General features: G+C 37.4%; 1 protein-coding gene and 1 long non-coding RNA gene across 2 annotated transcripts; one reads left to right on the top strand and one right to left on the bottom strand.

Annotated features, from left to right (window-relative positions):
• Positions 1–9,041: 9,041 nt before the first annotated feature.
• Positions 9,042–12,940, top strand: LOC118312733. The gene is made up of 6 exons (XM_047331597.1): positions 9,042–9,466; positions 10,171–10,427; positions 11,150–11,340; positions 11,624–11,717; positions 11,910–12,109; positions 12,362–12,940. Exons 1-6 carry the CDS (start codon positions 9,377–9,379, stop codon positions 12,547–12,549), a joined length of 1,020 nt encoding a protein of 339 aa, XP_047187553.1. The 5' UTR covers positions 9,042–9,376; the 3' UTR covers positions 12,550–12,940.
• A 474-nt stretch (positions 12,941–13,414) lies between these two features.
• LOC118292572 lies at positions 13,415–14,815 on the bottom strand. Its single transcript, XR_007030592.1, has 3 exons — positions 14,688–14,815; positions 13,983–14,491; positions 13,415–13,614 (listed from the first exon to the last, which is right to left on the bottom strand). It is a non-coding gene; the product is annotated as an uncharacterized LOC118292572 (long non-coding RNA).
• Positions 14,816–17,732: the final 2,917 nt, after the last annotated feature.

Raw genomic sequence — 17,732 nt, 5'->3', positions numbered from 1 at the left:
AAACGCTAGTTTTGACACAATAGGTTCAAACTGTGATACTGTGTCAAAACGAGCGTAACTCAATGAGAAAACGCTAGTTTTGACACAATAGGTGATACTGTGTCAAAACTGTCGTATTTCAATGAGAAAACGCTAGTTTTGACACAATAGGTTCAAACTGTGATACTGTGTCAAAACGAGCGTAACTCAATGAGAAAACGCTAGTTTTGACACAATAGGTGATACTGTGTCAAAACTGTCGTAACTCAATGAGAAAACGCTAGTTTTGACACAATAGGTAACTGTGATACTGTGTCAAAACGAGCGTAACTCAATGAGAAAACGCTAGTTTTGACACAATAGGTGATACTGTGTCAAAACGAGCGTAACTCAATGAGAAAACGCTAGTTTTGACACAATAGGTGATACTGTGTCAAAACAACGTAACTCAATGAGAAAACGCTAGTTTTGACACAATAGGTGATACTGTGTCAAAACTGACGTAACTCAATGAGAAAACGCTAGTTTTGACACAATAGGTGATACTGTGTCAAAACGAACGTAACTCAATGAGAAAACGCTAGTTTTGACACAATAGGTGATACTGTGTCAAAACTAGCGTAACTCAATGAGAAAACGCTAGTTTTGACACAATAGGTGATACTGTGTCAAAACTGTCGTATTTCAATGAGAAAACGCTAGTTTTGACACAATAGGTTCAAAATTGATACTGTGTCAAAACGAGCGTAACTCAATGAGAAAACGCTAGTTTTGACACAATAGGTGATACTGTGTCAAAACTGTCGTATTTCAATGAGAAAACGCTAGTTTTGACACAATAGGTGATACTGTGTCAAAACGAGCGTAACTCAATGAGAAAACGCTAGTTTTGACACAATAGGTGATACTGTGTCAAAACGAGCGTAACTCAATGAGAAAACGCTGGTTTTGACACAATAGGTGATACTGTGTCAAAACGAGCGTAACTCAATGAGAAAACGCTAGTTTTGACACAATAGGTGATACTGTGTCAAAACGAGCGTAACTCAATGAGAAAACGCTAGTTTTGACACAATAGGTGATACTGTGTCAAAACCAACGTAACTCAATGAGAAAACGCTGGTTTTGACACAATAGGTGATACTGTGTCAAAACTAGCGTAACTCAATGAGAAAACGCTAGTTTTGACACAATAGGTGATACTGTGTCAAAACGAACGTAACTCAATGAGAAAACGCTAGTTTTGACACAATAGGTGATACTGTGTCAAAACTGTCGTATTTCAATGAGAAAACGCTGGTTTTGACACAATAGGTGATACTGTGTCAAAACTGACGTAACTCAATGAGAAAACGCTGGTTTTGACACAATAGGTTCAAACTGTGATACTGTGTCAAAACTAGCGTAACTCAATGAGAAAACGCTAGTTTTGACACAATAGGTGATACTGTGTCAAAACTGTCGTATTTCAATGAGAAAACGCTAGTTTTGACACAATAGGTTCAAACCTGTGATACTGTGTCAAAACGAGCGTAACTCAATGAGAAAACGCTAGTTTTGACACAATAGGTTCAAACTGTGATACTGTGTCAAAACGAGCGTAACTCAATGAGAAAACGCTAGTTTTGACACAATAGGTGATACTGTGTCAAAACGAACGTAACTCAATGAGAAAACGCTGGTTTTGACACAATAGGTCAAACTGTGATACTGTGTCAAAACTGACGTAACTCAATGAGAAAACGCTAGTTTTGACACAATAGGTGATACTGTGTCAAAACTGCGTAACTCAATGAGAAAACGCTAGTTTTGACACAATAGGTGATACTGTGTCAAAACTGACGTAACTCAATGAGAAAACGCTAGTTTTGACACAATAGGTTCAAACTGTGATACTGTGTCAAAACTGAGCGTAACTCAATGAGAAAACGCTAGTTTTGACACAATAGGTGATACTGTGTCAAAACGAGCGTAACTCAATGAGAAAACGCTAGTTTTGACACAATAGGTGATACTGTGTCAAAACGAGCGTAACTCAATGAGAAAACGCTAGTTTTGACACAATAGGTGATACTGTGTCAAAACTGACGTATTTCAATGAGAAAACGCTAGTTTTGACACAATAGGTTCAAAACTGTGATACTGTGTCAAAACAGCGTAACTCAATGAGAAAACGCTAGTTTTGACACAATAGGTGATACTGTGTCAAAACTGTCGTATTTCAATGAGAAAACGCTAGTTTTGACACAATAGGTTCAAACTGTGATACTGTGTCAAAACGAGCGTAACTCAATGAGAAAACGCTAGTTTTGACACAATAGGTGATACTGTGTCAAAACCAACGTAACTCAATGAGAAAACGCTGGTTTTGACACAACAGGTGATACTGTGTCAAAACCAACGTAACTCAATGAGAAAACGCTGGTTTTGACACAATAGGTTCAAAACCGTGATACTGTGTCGAAACAAGCGTAACTCAATGAGAAAACGCTAGTTTTGACACAATAGGTGATACGGTGTCAAAAGCAACGTAACTCAATGAGAAAACGCTGGTTTTGACACAATAGGTTCAGAACCGTGATACTGTGTCGAAACAAGCGTAACTCAATGAGAAAACGCTGGTTTTGACACAATAGGTTCAGAACCGTGATACTGTGTCGAAACAAGCGTAACTCAATGAGAAAACGCTAGTTTTGACACAATAGGTGATACGGTGTCAAAAGCAACGTAACTCAATGAGAAAACGCTAGTTTTGACACAATAGGTGATACTGTTTCAAAACCAACGTAACTCAATGAGAAAACGCTGGTTTTGACACAATAGGTGATACTGTGTCAAAATGAGCGTAACTCAATGAGAAAACGCTGGTTTGATACTGTGTCAAAACTGTCGTATTTCAATGAGAAAACGCTAGTTTTGACACCATAGGTTCAAAACTGTGATACTGTGTCAAAACAAGCGTAACTCAATGAGAAAACACTACTTTTGACACAATAGGTGACACTGTGTCAAAAACTGTTTTATTTCAATGAGAAAACGCTAGTTTTGACACAATAGGTGATACTGTTTCAAAACTATCATATTTCAATGAGAAAACGTTAGTTTTGACACAATAGGTTCAAAACTGTGATACTGTGTCAAAACAAGCGTAACTCAATGAGAAAACGCCAGTTTTGACACAATAGGTTCAAAACTGTGATACTGTGTCAAAACAAGCGTAACTCAATGAGAAAACGCTAGTTTTGACACAATAGGTGATACTGTTTCAAAACCAACGTAACTCAATGAGAAAACGCTGGTTTTGACACAACAGGTGATACTGTGTCAAAAGCAACGTAACTCAATGAGAAAACGCTGGGTTTTGACACAATCAAAACCGTGATACTGTGTCGAAACAAGCGTAACTCAATGAGAAAAACGCTAGTTTTGACACAATAGGTGATACGGTGTCAAAAGCAACGTAACTCAATGAGAAAACGCTGGTTTTGACACAATAGGCTCAAACCTGTGAAACTGTGTCAAAACTGTCGCATTTCAATGAGAAAACGCTAGTTTTGACACAATAGGTGATACTGTTTCAAAACGAGCGTAACTCAATGAGAAAACGCTACTTTTGACACAACAGGTGATACTGTGTCAAAACTGTCGTATTTCAATGAGAAAACACTAGTTTTGACAACATAGGTTCAAACCTGTGATACTGTGTCAAAACGAGCGTAATTCAATGAGAAAACGCTACTTTTGACACAATAGGTGACACTGTGTCAAAACTGTCGTATTTCAATGAGAAAACGCTAGTTTTGACACAATAGGTGATACTGTGTCAAAACCAATATCACTCAATGAGAAAACGCTAGTTTTGACACCATAGGTTCAAACCTGTGATACTGTGTCAAAATGAGCGTAACTCAGTGATAAAACGCTGGTTTTGAAACAATAGGTGGTACTGCTTCAAAACTGTCGTATTTCAATGAGAAAACGCTACTTTTGACACAATAGGTGATACTGTTTCAAAACCAACGTAACTCAATGAGAAAACGCTGGTTTTGACACAATAGGTGACACTGTGTCAAAATGAGCGTAACTCAATGAGAAAACGCTGGTTTTGACACAAAAGGTGATACTGTGTCAAAACTGTCGTATTTCAATGAGAAAACGCTAGTTTTGACACCATAGGTTCAAAACTGTGATACTGTGTCAAAACAAGCGTAACTCAATGAGAAAACACTACTTTTGACACAATAGGTGACACTGTGTCAAAACTGTTTTATTTCAATGAGAAAACGCTAGTTTTGACACAATAGGTGATACTGTTTCAAAACTATCATATTTCAATGAGAAAACGTTAGTTTTGACACAATAGGTTCAAAACTGTGATACTGTGTCAAAACAAGCGTAACTCAATGAGAAAACGCCAGTTTTGACACAATAGGTTCAAAACTGTGATACTGTGTCAAAACAAGCGTAACTCAATGAGAAAACGCTAGTTTTGACACAATAGGTGATACTGTTTCAAAAGCAACGTAACTCAATGAGAAAACGCTGGTTTTGACACAACAGGTGATACTGTGTCAAAAGCAACGTAACTCAATGAGAAAACGCTGGTTTTGACACAATAGGTTCAAAACCGTGATACTGTGTCGAAACAAGCGTAACTCAATGAGAAAACGCTAGTTTTGACACAATAGGTGATACGGTGTCAAAAGCAACGTAACTCAATGAGAAAACGCTGGTTTTGACACAATAGGCTCAAACCTGTGAAACTGTGTCAAAACTGTCGCATTTCAATGAGAAAACGCTAGTTTTGACACAATACGTGATACTGTTTCAAAACGAGCGTAACTCAATGAGAAAACGCTACTTTTGACACAACAGGTGATACTGTGTCAAAACTGTCGTATTTCAATGAGAAAACACTAGTTTTGAAAACATAGGTTCAAACCTGTGATACTGTGTCAAAACGAGCGTAATTCAATGAGAAAACGCTACTTTTGACACAATAGGTGACACTGTGTCAAAACTGTCGTATTTCAATGAGAAAACGCTAGTTTTGACACAATAGGTGATACTGTGTCAAAACCAATATCACTCAATGAGAAAACGCTAGTTTTGACACCATAGGTTCAAACCTGTGATACTGTGTCAAAATGAGCGTAACTCAGTGATAAAACGCTGGTTTTGAAACAATAGGTGGTACTGCTTCAAAACTGTCGTATTTCAATGAGAAAACGCTACTTTTGACACAACAGGTGATACTGTGTCAAAACTGTCGTATTTCAATGAGAAAACGCTAGTTTTGACACCATAGGTTCAAAACTGTGATACTGTGTCAAAACAAGCGTAACTCAATGAGAAAACACTACTTTTGACACAATAGGTGACACTGTGTCAAAACTGTTTTATTTCAATGAGAAAACGCTAGTTTTGACACAATAGGTGATACTGTTTCAAAACTATCATATTTCAATGAGAAAACGTTAGTTTTGACACAATAGGTTCAAAACTGTGATACTGTGTCAAAACAAGCGTAACTCAATGAGAAAACGCTAGTTTTGACACAATAGGTTCAAAACTGTGATACTGTTTCAAAACGAGCGTAACTCAATGAGAAAACGCTACTTTTGACACAACAGGTGATACTGTGTCAAAACTGTCGTATTTCAATGAGAAAACACTAGTTTTGACAACATAGGTTCAAACCTGTGATACTGTGTCAAAACGAGCGTAATTCAATGAGAAAACGCTACTTTTGACACAATAGGTGACACTGTGTCAAAACTGTCGTATTTCAATGAGAAAACGCTAGTTTTGACACAATAGGTGATACTGTGTCAAAACCAATATAACTCAATGAGAAAACGCTACTTTTGACACAATAGGTGATACTGTGTTAAAACCAACGTAACTCAATGAGAAAACGCTGGTTTTGACACAACCGGTGATACTGTGTCAAAAGCAACGTAACTCAATGAGAAAACGCTGGTTTTGACACAATAGGTTCAAAACTGTGATACTGTGTCAAAACAAGCGTAACTCAATGAGAAAACGCTAGTTTTGACACAATAGGTGATACTGTTTCAAAACCAACGTAACTCAATGAGAAAACGCTAGTTTTGACACAATAGGTGATACGGTGTCAAAAGCAACGTAACTCAATGAGAAAACGCTGGTTTTGACACAATAGGCTCAAATCTGTGAAACTGTGTCAAAACTGTCGCATTTCAATGAGAAAACGCTAGTTTTGACACAATAGGTGATACTGTTTCAAAACTATCGTATTTCAATGAGAAAACTTTAGTTTTGACACAATAGGTGATACGGTGTCAAAACCAACGTCACTCAATGGGAAAACGCTGGTTTTCACACAATAGGTTCAAACTGTGATCCTGTGTCAAAACAAGCTTAACTCAATGAGAAAAACGCTAGTTTTGACACACAGGTGACATTTTGTCAAAACTGTTTTATTCAATGAGAAAACGCTAGTTTGACACAATAGGTGATACTGTTTCAAAACTATCATATTTCAATGAGAAAACGTTAGTTTTGACACAATAGGTGATACGGTGTCAAAACCAACGTAACTCAATGAGAAAACGCTGGTTTTCACACAATAGGTGATACTGTGTCAAAACCAACGTAACTCAATGGGAAAACGCTGGTTTTCACACAATAGGTTCAAAACTGTGATACTGTGTCAAAACAAGCTTAACTCAATGAGAAAACGCTAGTTTTGAAACAATAGGTGGTACTGCTTCAAAACTGTCGTATTTCAATGAGAAAACGCTACTTTTGACACAACAGGTGATACTGTGTCAAAACTGTCGTATTTCAATGAGAAAACACTAGTTTTGACAACATAGGTTCAAACCTGTGATACTGTTTCAAAACGATCGTAATTCAATGAGAAAACGCTACTTTTGACACAATAGGTGACACGGTGTCAAAACTGTCGTATTACAATGAGAAAACGCTAGTTTGACACAATAGGTGATACTGTGTCAAAAACCAATATCACTCAATGAGAAAACGCTAGGTTTGACAAACAAAGGTTCAAACCTGTGATACTGTGTCAAAATGAGCGTAACTCAGTGATAAAACGCTGGTTTTGAAACAATAGGTGGTACTGCTTCAAAACTGTCGTATTTCAATGAGAAAACGCTAGTTTTGACACAATAGGTGATACTGTGTCAAAACGAACGTAACTCAATGAGAAAACGCTACTTTTGACACAATAGGTGATACTGTGTTAAAACCAACGTAACTCAATGAGAAAACGCTACTTTTGACACAATAGGTTCAAACCTGTGATACTGTGTCAAAATGAGCGTAACTCAATGAGAACACTCTAGTTTTGACACAATAGGTGATACTGCGTCAAAATGAGCGTAACTCACTGAGAAAACGCTGGTTTTGACACAAAAGGTGATACTGTGTCAAAACTGTCGTATTTCAATGAGAAAACGCTAGTTTTGACACCATAGGTTCAAACCTGTGATACTGTGTCAAAACGAGCGTAACTCAATGAGAAAACACTACTTTTGACACAATAGGTGACACTGTGTCAAAACTGTCGTATTTCAATGAGAAAACACTAGTTTTTACACAATAGGCTCAAACCTGTGATACTGTGTCAAAACTGTCGTAACTCAACGAAAAAACGCTAGTTTTGACACAATAGGTGACGCTGTGTCAAAACTGTCGTATTTCAATGAGAAAACGCTAGTTTTGACACAATAGGTGATACTGTGTCAAAACCAATGTCACTCAATGAGAAAACGCTAGTTTTGACACCATAGGTTCAAACCTGTGATACTGTGTCAAAATGAGCGTAACTCAGTGATAAAACGCTGGTTTTGAAACAATAGGTGGTACTGCTTCAAAACTGACGTATTTCAATGAGAAAACGCTAGTTTTGACACAATAGGTGATATTGTGTCAAAACGAACGTAACTCAATGAGAAAACGCTACTTTTGACACAATAGGTGATACTGTGTTAAAACCAACGTAACTCAATGAGAAAACGCTGGTTTTGACACAACCGGTGATACTGTGTCAAAAGCAACGTAACTCAATGAGAAAACGCTGGTTTTGACACAATAGGTTCAAAACTGTGATACTGTGTCAAAACAAGCGTAACTCAATGAGAAAACGCTAGTTTTGACACAATAGGTGATACTGTTTCAAAACCAACGTAACTCAATGAGAAAACGCTAGTTTTGACACAATAGGTGATACGGTGTCAAAAGCAACGTAACTCAATGAGAAAACGCTGGTTTTGACACAATAGGCTCAAATCTGTGAAACTGTGTCAAAACTGTCGCATTTCAATGAGAAAACGCTAGTTTTGACACAATAGGTGATACTGTTTCAAAACTATCGTATTTCAATGAGAAAACTTTAGTTTTGACACAATAGGTGATACGGTGTCAAAACCAACGTCACTCAATGGGAAAACGCTGGTTTTCACACAATAGGTTCAAAACTGTGATACTGTGTCAAAACAAGCTTAACTCAATGAGAAAACGCTAGTTTTGACACAACAGGTGACATTTTGTCAAAACTGTTTTATTTCAATGAGAAAACGCTAGTTTTGACACAATAGGTGATACTGTTTCAAAACTATCATATTTCAATGAGAAAACGTTAGTTTTGACACAATAGGTGATACGGTGTCAAAACCAACGTAACTCAATGAGAAAACGCTGGTTTTCACACAATAGGTGATACTGTGTCAAAACCAACGTAACTCAATGGGAAAACGCTGGTTTTCACACAATAGGTTCAAAACTGTGATACTGTGTCAAAACAAGCTTAACTCAATGAGAAAACGCTAGTTTTGACACAACAGGTGACACTTTGTCAAAACTGTTTTATTTCAATGAGAAAACGCTAGTTTTGACACAATAGGTGATACTGTTTCAAAACTATCATATTTCAATGAGAAAACGTTAGTTTTGACACAATAGGTGATACGGTGTCAAAACCAACGTAACTCAATGAGAAAACGCTGGTTTTGACACAATAGGTGATACTGTGTCAAAACCAACGTAACTCAATGAGAAAATGCTGGTTTTGTCAAATCCTTGTATCATTCGTTCATTCGTTTTTGAAAATAAAACCAAAAATAAAAAAAATGAAAATGACTTGTTTTCCCAATATTCGTTTCCAAACCCCAATTGAAAAAACGGATAACGACTCGTTTTTCCAATTCCCTTTTTTCTGCTCAAATAAAAAAAAGGAAAAAATGGTTAGGGAGCGTTTCATCCAATTTTGGTATTTTAATTTGACGCATGTTGCGTGACCCGGAAGTGACCTGTGACCAGAAAGTACCCTTTACTCGTGGGACAACGACACGCCTAGCAACCATCACGTTGGCTAACCGTTGCATCAACACAAATGGACATTTTTGTGCTCTTCAGTGGAAGTAAGAGGGTTACTCTGAAGCCGGAAGACATGACCACAGAGAAAATATCTGTTATTTTCCAGGTATGTATTTTTTATTTAAAACAATAAAGCGATATAGACCTATGGTATTTAAAACTATACTCGTGGGAGCGCACACAGCTAAAACGCTACCTAACATTGTTATGATTTCTACAAGTCCTGCTTGCAAGTGTTCCAGTAGTCATTGCAAACAGTAATTATAATGTATCCTATGGCTATAGTTTATGAACTTTTAAAGTTATTAGAGTGTTAGCGCTGTTTGATCGCCCCCCCTTGTGGGGATTCTTCAGAACGGCATTTCATCAGACAAGAACAAGAACCACTAGCAGTGCTGCAAATTCAACAATATTTTCCTCATGAAATCCGAAAAGCGCTCTAACATCACTGTACAACATAGGTTTACATTTATGTTTTAAGGAGTTTTCAGTTTTATTGAACTGTTTAAAAAATTTGCTGGAAAAGTGATGTAATGTTAAAAGTAACATTACTTTTAACTTAACTTTCGTTTTTGTCCTTGCTCTTTGGAGGTCTTAAGGACAGGGGATGTCGCACATTGTACAGATTGTAAAGTCCCCCGAGGCAAATTGTGATTTGTGATTTTGTGCTAAACAAATAAAATTTGATTTGATATAATTTATAAACTGGCTATATATATATGTTTGTATATATGGCCAATATGTGTACGGATTTATTAATATGAATGAGAACAGTGTTTATAGCTTCTCTTCTTTATACATCTGTCATAGGTCCAAAAGGAAACTGTTTATTTGACAGACGACACCAACGTGGCCATATTTCCCCGATCCGATGGGGACTTCAATTGTTTTGACCTCATCGCCAGAGGCCATTATGAGGTGCATGGTGACAGCACCACTGTGGAAAAATCAGCAGGGGCACCTCACTCAGGCCAGCCTGTCCGTTTCTCTTTCCACCGCCCAACCAGCACAGCCACAAGCTCCTCCTGTCCAGTTCCAAGGAGCACCACAACAAGAACTTTTGTGAGGTGATGAAAGTAAACTTTTACATTTTTGCTAAAACATTATTATTTGCAGAGGTGTGACCAACTCTGTTAGCTGGTAATCCCCTATCCTGCATATTTTCATCTCTCCTGCTCCACCTACAATTTATCAGCAAAGTTAAGCTTGTTTAACCGACAGTCTCATGACACCTACATTAAGTGGTTATTGCTATCACTGTATATTAGGGTTCAACAATTAATCCAAATATTATCGCAATTGCAATATGGCCAAATGCAATATCCAAATCCCAGGAGCTGCAATTTTTTGATGAAGGTAAAATGTGTCATAACATCCCATTCTAAGTGAAGCATTGGTTATAGGAGACGCCCCCAGCCTAAAGATGTGAAGGAACATGAGCCTAACAAACACCTCATCATCATCATTTTTGTATTTTATTCAGTGAAAATTAAATTTCACTTCAATTACCATCATACCATCTTTCAATTAACCTTGGCTTATGATTTAGTGGGAATGGTGATCTCAGGGAGCAGGATTGTGCACCCCCTGCTATAGTTATATAAAAAATAACATCACTAAATAAATAAAAGCCTCACCATGTTTCATTATACAGATTAGTTACTTGTTACAGTCTTTCCTAGCATGAAAACAGTGTTTGACATTGCACCTTGCATCATATAACATATTGGTTATTTCTAATATACTTGACTTTGTATTAAAAAAAGTGTATGTTCCCATCAATATTCAGGAATGTCTTGATTGCTGAAGTCCTGAATGGAAAGCTGGAGACCAGCAAGATGGTTACAGTCCGCTTCTCCGAGTTTGAAGCTTGTGTCGCAACAATCACCAGTAAGGTGAAAGAGGCCCTTGGACAGCAGGAGTCAATGATTTTGACAGATAGTCAGGGCAACGAAATAATTGACTCTGATGGAACTCGGGGTATGTTTGAAATGATTGCTGTGTAAATGCTATTTTCTGCTCACTTTAGGAGTTTATCTGCACAAACAGTTCGCACACTTAACAACTGAATGAGGTGCATACACCTAAATATTATTCTCACATGAAAGTACATTTTGCATTCATAGCTATCTTGGGTGCTTCAGTTTTTTGTGTCCTATTTTTGAATTCTTTACCCACCTATAGGATATAAGTTATCAACAATACAGCAAATATTAGGATGAAAGATAATAAAATCATCATGTCCAATTTTCTTTAATTGCAGGGTCAGCATACTGGAAGCAAAATTCAAGAAAAGTATTTGCGGTGCCTGAACAACAGGTTGAGCTGGTACAAGTGCACAAAAGGAGGAGATCGAGGTAACTGAACTGAAGATTATTATTTTCTTACTTTTTTAATTTTTCAATTCATTTTTTTTGCACACCATTCATATGGTTTCTTTTGGACGACATGATGTCAGCAAGGCTACAATGATTCTTAATATAGCTGTGTGTGAAGTCATTATTAAGGTTTAATTAAAGGTTAAATTGTACATTTTAAATGTTTTTCAGTCGAAGAGAAGATACTGGCCTTCAAGACGTTTTAGCTGACATCGAAGAGGTTGTCGAAGCAGCCCAGGGACTCAAGGAAGTGACGAAGAAGCTCAAGGATTTGAGTGGATTTGCACTTTCCACAAAGACAACAACCCTGTCTCTTTCAGAGGCTGAAGTAGATTCCTTAAGAGTGGTCTTCGCCTGTCTTGTCTGCAAAGGTTGGTACTGTTTTACTATGGTTCAATAGGAAGAAGGAATGAGAGATCAGAGGCCCTATACACTACACTTCTCTGTATGTTTGTGTTCTAATAAATCTCAAATGCTGTGTGTTGACTTTATATTTGGTCATCTTAATACAGTTGTTGTGGGTTGGCCTATGTACAGATAGCTTCTTTACTGCTAGATCGGCCATCTACTTAACACTGAAAATAAATGATAAAGTACAAGTTTTTTTTTTTTTTAATCTACAGGTCCTGTAGATAAGCCAATGTTCGCAACCTGCTGCAGAAGCCTAATCGGGTGTAAGGCATGTATTGCGGAGTGGAACAACAGCCACAGTTACTGCCCGAAGTGTCGTGCTGTGGATTTGGGCACATACATCCACGAAGTGGCTGGACTCACCGAGGCGCTGGCAGCACTGGAAAAGTTTTTCCTTTAGTCTATTCTTCCTGCTATGGAAGCAACACATGTTTGATTAGTCAGTTCTTCATAACATTGTGCTTTATAATTTAACAATGTCAAATGTTCAATTTTAAAGCACTTTTTTCAGTATTACTGTCACATATTAAATTATTGTGGCACTCAGTACAGGGTTTACAAGATTTTGTATTTGTTATACTTGTATTTACTGCATGGTCTGATACGCATACTGTCATACCTTGCCAGTTCTTCAGAGCATTGTGTTTTGTAATGTAATAATGTATAATGATAAAGCTTAAAGCACTTTTTTTGCAGTATTACTGTCACATGTTTAGTTATTGTGGCACTCAGGGTTTACAAGGTTTTATACTTTTATATACTTGTATTTTTTGACAAAATAAATATGCAGAGTTTTGAACAAACTTGGTATTTATTCTTCTGAAATTGTGCTTACTAAATCACTTTCTCATAAAACTACTGTACAAATATATACACATGGCTAGTTTATCTTGCATGTCTCTCAGTAACATTGATCAGGTAGAACAGTGCCTCCTGAAACATACTATGGTCATTGTTGACCACTGTTCCAAAAAGAAGCGCCATGTCTGGGAACCTCTCTCGGAACAGCTGCTCAGCACGACATCGGTCTTGCTCCGACGGAAATGGGTCAGAGCCAAAGGCAGATACCCAAGTCAGGGAGGACCCAAACTCCTGCTGCCTCAGCAACATTGGGCAGCAGCTCTGTGGGAATTCTTGCTGGACAACTACCAGCTGCAAGTTGGTTTGGTATCCCTCTGCCTAAAATGGGTAGAGAATTTTTTTAGTTTTGGACAAAATTTTGTTTAAAGCTCCATACATACAAATAATATCATACCTTTCCTGGTATCCTATGGGCATTCCAGGACTGCACAACTCTGCCAAGTCCAATCTGACTCACTTGACATGCCAGGTTGGAGACACAAAATTTCGTTACATTATCTTGCATGTCGAGTAGCTCTTGATCCAGCAGGTGAACCAGGGCCTGTTTTATGGGATAGTTCACCCGATTATTGACCTCTGGCCAAATTCTTTCCACACGAAGGTTCTGTTTAAACACAAGAAAAACTTTGAGACTGATTGAAAACACTTCAGATCAGAAAACTTTTTTTTACAACCAAAAAGCAGAAAAAGTTGGTCTGGTGTGTAAAATACAGGTATTTAGGCTTTATTTACAGCAGTGATTTGTAAATATACTTTGATCTTGAATTTTGTTTCAGACAGTATGAAGTCAAGATATTTCAGCTTCAATTCCTGCCTTTCAACCATGCACCTCATCCCAAGATGTTGGGCCAGACAGGAACATTTTGTACAAGCGATGAGGTGAAGCATTGAACATTGCACAGCTGATGTTAGTTAAATTTATTTAGAAAGTTAATTATTATCTTTATATGTAATCACTATTACAAAATTTACCCTTGAAGAGGTTGTCTGCACATAAGGTAGCCTGTTAACATTATGTCTGTGATGAGACAGCTTTTCCTGCATGTACAGGGTCAAGTAAAACTCCCTGCCATGATCCACTCTGACTTGGTCCCACATGCCATTGTTAGCAACTGCTTTCCTGTAATAGAAAAATATTTAGATTATATGGATACTTATGTGGATATGATAGATACTGATTAATTTCACATTCAAATGCATGTAGCAAATACTGATTGTATTGTAATAATACTGATATTGTACATTAATTCCACATAGTGGAAGTCAAGTAACCTTGATTGGACTTGCCTGTAAACTTCCTTATAAATAACAAGGTTGTTCTTTATTGGCATTGTGGAATCAGCAACAATTTTACTGCTGAATCCATCAATAGCCAAGACGTGTGTCACTCCAAACATTCCCAGCTTCTCATTTTGGTCGAGGTGGAGTTTGTGGCCCATATACTCCGCGTGGTAAGGAACTGGGTTTAGATTACGTGCTCCCTAAAACAAGTATAATTCAATCAATGCAAAGTGCAATAACATTAAGTTAGCTAAGATGTTCAAATAATATACAAACTTAATACATGCATGGACTACTAATATGCATACTTTAAGTCTAAATTTAACATTTCATGAGGTCACTTATTTAAAAAATTAATCTTTTTGTTGTTGAATATGCTTAATGTAGGTGACTTACCTGGCGACGCAGCTCATTATATGGCTGGTGCACTTCTCTGAGAATCTTTCCCACTCGAGGTTCTCCTACCCTCACCCCCACTGATGACAGGTATCCTGTCATGAATTTCCGTCCATAAGATGGCCCTGTCTATCAAGATGGGGTGATACTGTGTCAAAACTGTCGTATTTCAATGAGAAAACACTAGTTTTGACACCATAGGTTCAAACCTGTGATACTGTGTCAAAACGAGCGTAACTCAATGAGAAAACGCTACTTTTGACACAATAGGTGATACTGTGTCAAAACTGTCGTATTTCAATGAGAAAACACTAGTTTTGACAAGATAGGTTCAAACCTGTGATACTCTGTCAAAACAAGCGTAATTCAATGAGAAAATGCTACTTTTGACACAATAGGTCATACTGTTTCAAAGCCAACGTACCTCAATGAGAAAACGCTGGTTTTGACACAATAGGCTCGAACCTGTGATACTGTGTCAAAACTGTCGTAACTCAATGAGAAAACACTAGTTTTGACACAATAGGTGATACTGTGTCAAACCAATGTCACTCAATGAGAAAACGCTAGTTTTGACACCATAGGTTCAAACCTGTGATACTGTGTCAAAACAAGCGTAATTCATTGAGTAAACGCTACTTTTGACACAATAGGTGATACTGTGTCAAAACTGTCGTATTTCAATGAGAAAACGCTAGTTTTGAAACAATAGGTGATACGGTGTCAAAAGCAACGTAACCCAATGAGAAAACACTAGTTTTGACACAATAGGTGATACTGTTTCAAAACCAACGTAACTCAATGAGAAAACGCTGGTTTTGACACAATAGGTGACACTGTGTCAAAACGAGCGTAACTCAATGAGAAAACGCTAGTTTTGACACAATAGGTGATACTGCGTCAAAATGAGCGTAACTCAATGAGAAAACGCTGGTTTTGACACAAAAGGTGATACTGTGTCAAAACTGTCGTATTTCAATGAGAAAACGCTAGTTTTGACACAATAGGTTCAAAACTGTGATACTGTGTCAAAACAAGCGTAACTCAATGAGAAAACACTACTTTTGACACAATAGGTGACACTGTGTCAAAACTGTTTTATTTCAATGAGAAAACGCTAGTTTTGACACAATAGGTGATACTGTTTCAAAACTATCATATTTCAATGAGAAAACGTTAGTTTTGACACCATAGGTTCAAACCTGTGATACTGTGTCAAAATGAGCGTAACTCAGTGATAAAACGCTGGTTTTGAAACAATAGGTGGTACTGCTTCAAAACTGTCGTATTTCAATGATAAAACGCTAGTTTTGACACAATAGGTGATACTGTGTCAAAACGAACGTAACTCAATGAGAAAACGCTACTTTTGACACAATAGGTGATACTGTGTTAAAACCAACGTAACTCAATGAGAAAACGCTGGTTTTGACAAAATAGGTTCAAAACCGTGATACTGTGTCGAAACAAGCGTAACTCAATGAGAAAACGCTAGTTTTGACACAATAGGTGATACTGTTTCAAAACCAACGTAACTCAATGAGAAAACGCTGGTTTTGACACAATAGGTGACACTGTGTCAAAACGAGCGTAACTCAATGAGAAAACGCTAGTTTTGACACAATAGGTGATACTGCGTCAAAATGAGCGTAACTCAATGAGAAAACGCTGGTTTTGACACAAAAGGTGATACTGTGTCAAAACTGTCGTATTTCAATGAGAAAACGCTAGTTTTGACACCATAGGTTCAAAACTGTGATACTGTGTCAAAACAAGCGTAACTCAATGAGAAAACACTACTTTTGACACAATAGGTGACACTGTGTCAAAACTGTTTTATTTCAATGAGAAAACGCTAGTTTTGACACAATAGGTGATACTGTTTCAAAACTATCATATTTCAATGAGAAAACGTTAGTTTTGACACCATAGGTTCAAACCTGTGATACTGTGTCAAAATGAGCGTAACTCAGTGATAAAACGCTGGTTTTGAAACAATAGGTGGTACTGCTTCAAAACTGTCGTATTTCAATGATAAAACGCTAGTTTTGACACAATAGGTGATACTGTGTCAAAACGAACGTAACTCAATGAGAAAACGCTACTTTTGACACAATAGGTGATACTGTGTTAAAACCAACGTAACTCAATGAGAAAACGCTGGTTTTGACAAAATAGGTTCAAAACCGTGATACTGTGTCGAAACAAGCGTAACTCAATGAGAAAACGCTAGTTTTGACACAATAGGTGATACGGTGTCAAAAGCAACGTAACTCAATGAGAAAACGCTAGTTTTGACACAATAGGTGATACTGTGTTAAAACCAACGTAACTCAATGAGAAAACGCTGGTTTTGACACAATAGGTTCAAAACCGTGATACTGTGTCGAAACAAGCGTAACTCAATGAGAAAACGCTAGTTTTTACACAATAGGTGATACGGTGTCAAAAGCAACGTAACTCAATGAGAAAACGCTGGTTTTGACACAATAGGCTCAAACCTGTGAAACTGTGTCAAAACTGTCGCATTTCAATGAGAAAACGCTAGTTTTGACACAATAGGTGATACTGTTTCAAAACGAGCGTAACTCAATGAGAAAACGCTACTTTTGACACAACAGGTGATACTGTGTCAAAACTGTCGTATTTCAATGAGAAAACACTAGTTTTGACACCATAGGTTCAAACCTGTGATACTGTGTCAAAACGAGAGTAACTCAATGAGAAAACGCTACTTTTGACACAATAGGTGATACTGTGTCAAAACTGTCGTATTTCAATGAGAAAACACTAGTTTTGACAAGATAGGTTCAAACCTGTGATACTCTGTCAAAACAAGCGTAATTCAATGAGAAAATGCTACTTTTGACACAATAGGTCATACTGTTTCAAAGCCAACGTACCTCAATGAGAAAACGCTGGTTTTGACAAAATAGGCTCGAACCTGTGATACTGTGTCAAAACTGTCGTAACTCAATGAGAAAACACTAGTTTTGACACAATAGGTGATACTGTGTCAAACCAATGTCACTCAATGAGAAAACG

Source organism: Scophthalmus maximus, chromosome 4 (genome assembly GCF_022379125.1).
Source record: "Scophthalmus maximus strain ysfricsl-2021 chromosome 4, ASM2237912v1, whole genome shotgun sequence".
Taxonomy (NCBI): domain Eukaryota; kingdom Metazoa; phylum Chordata; class Actinopteri; order Pleuronectiformes; family Scophthalmidae; genus Scophthalmus; species Scophthalmus maximus.
Note: the sequence above shows the minus strand (reverse complement) of the source record. Positions and strands in the feature narration are given on the sequence as shown.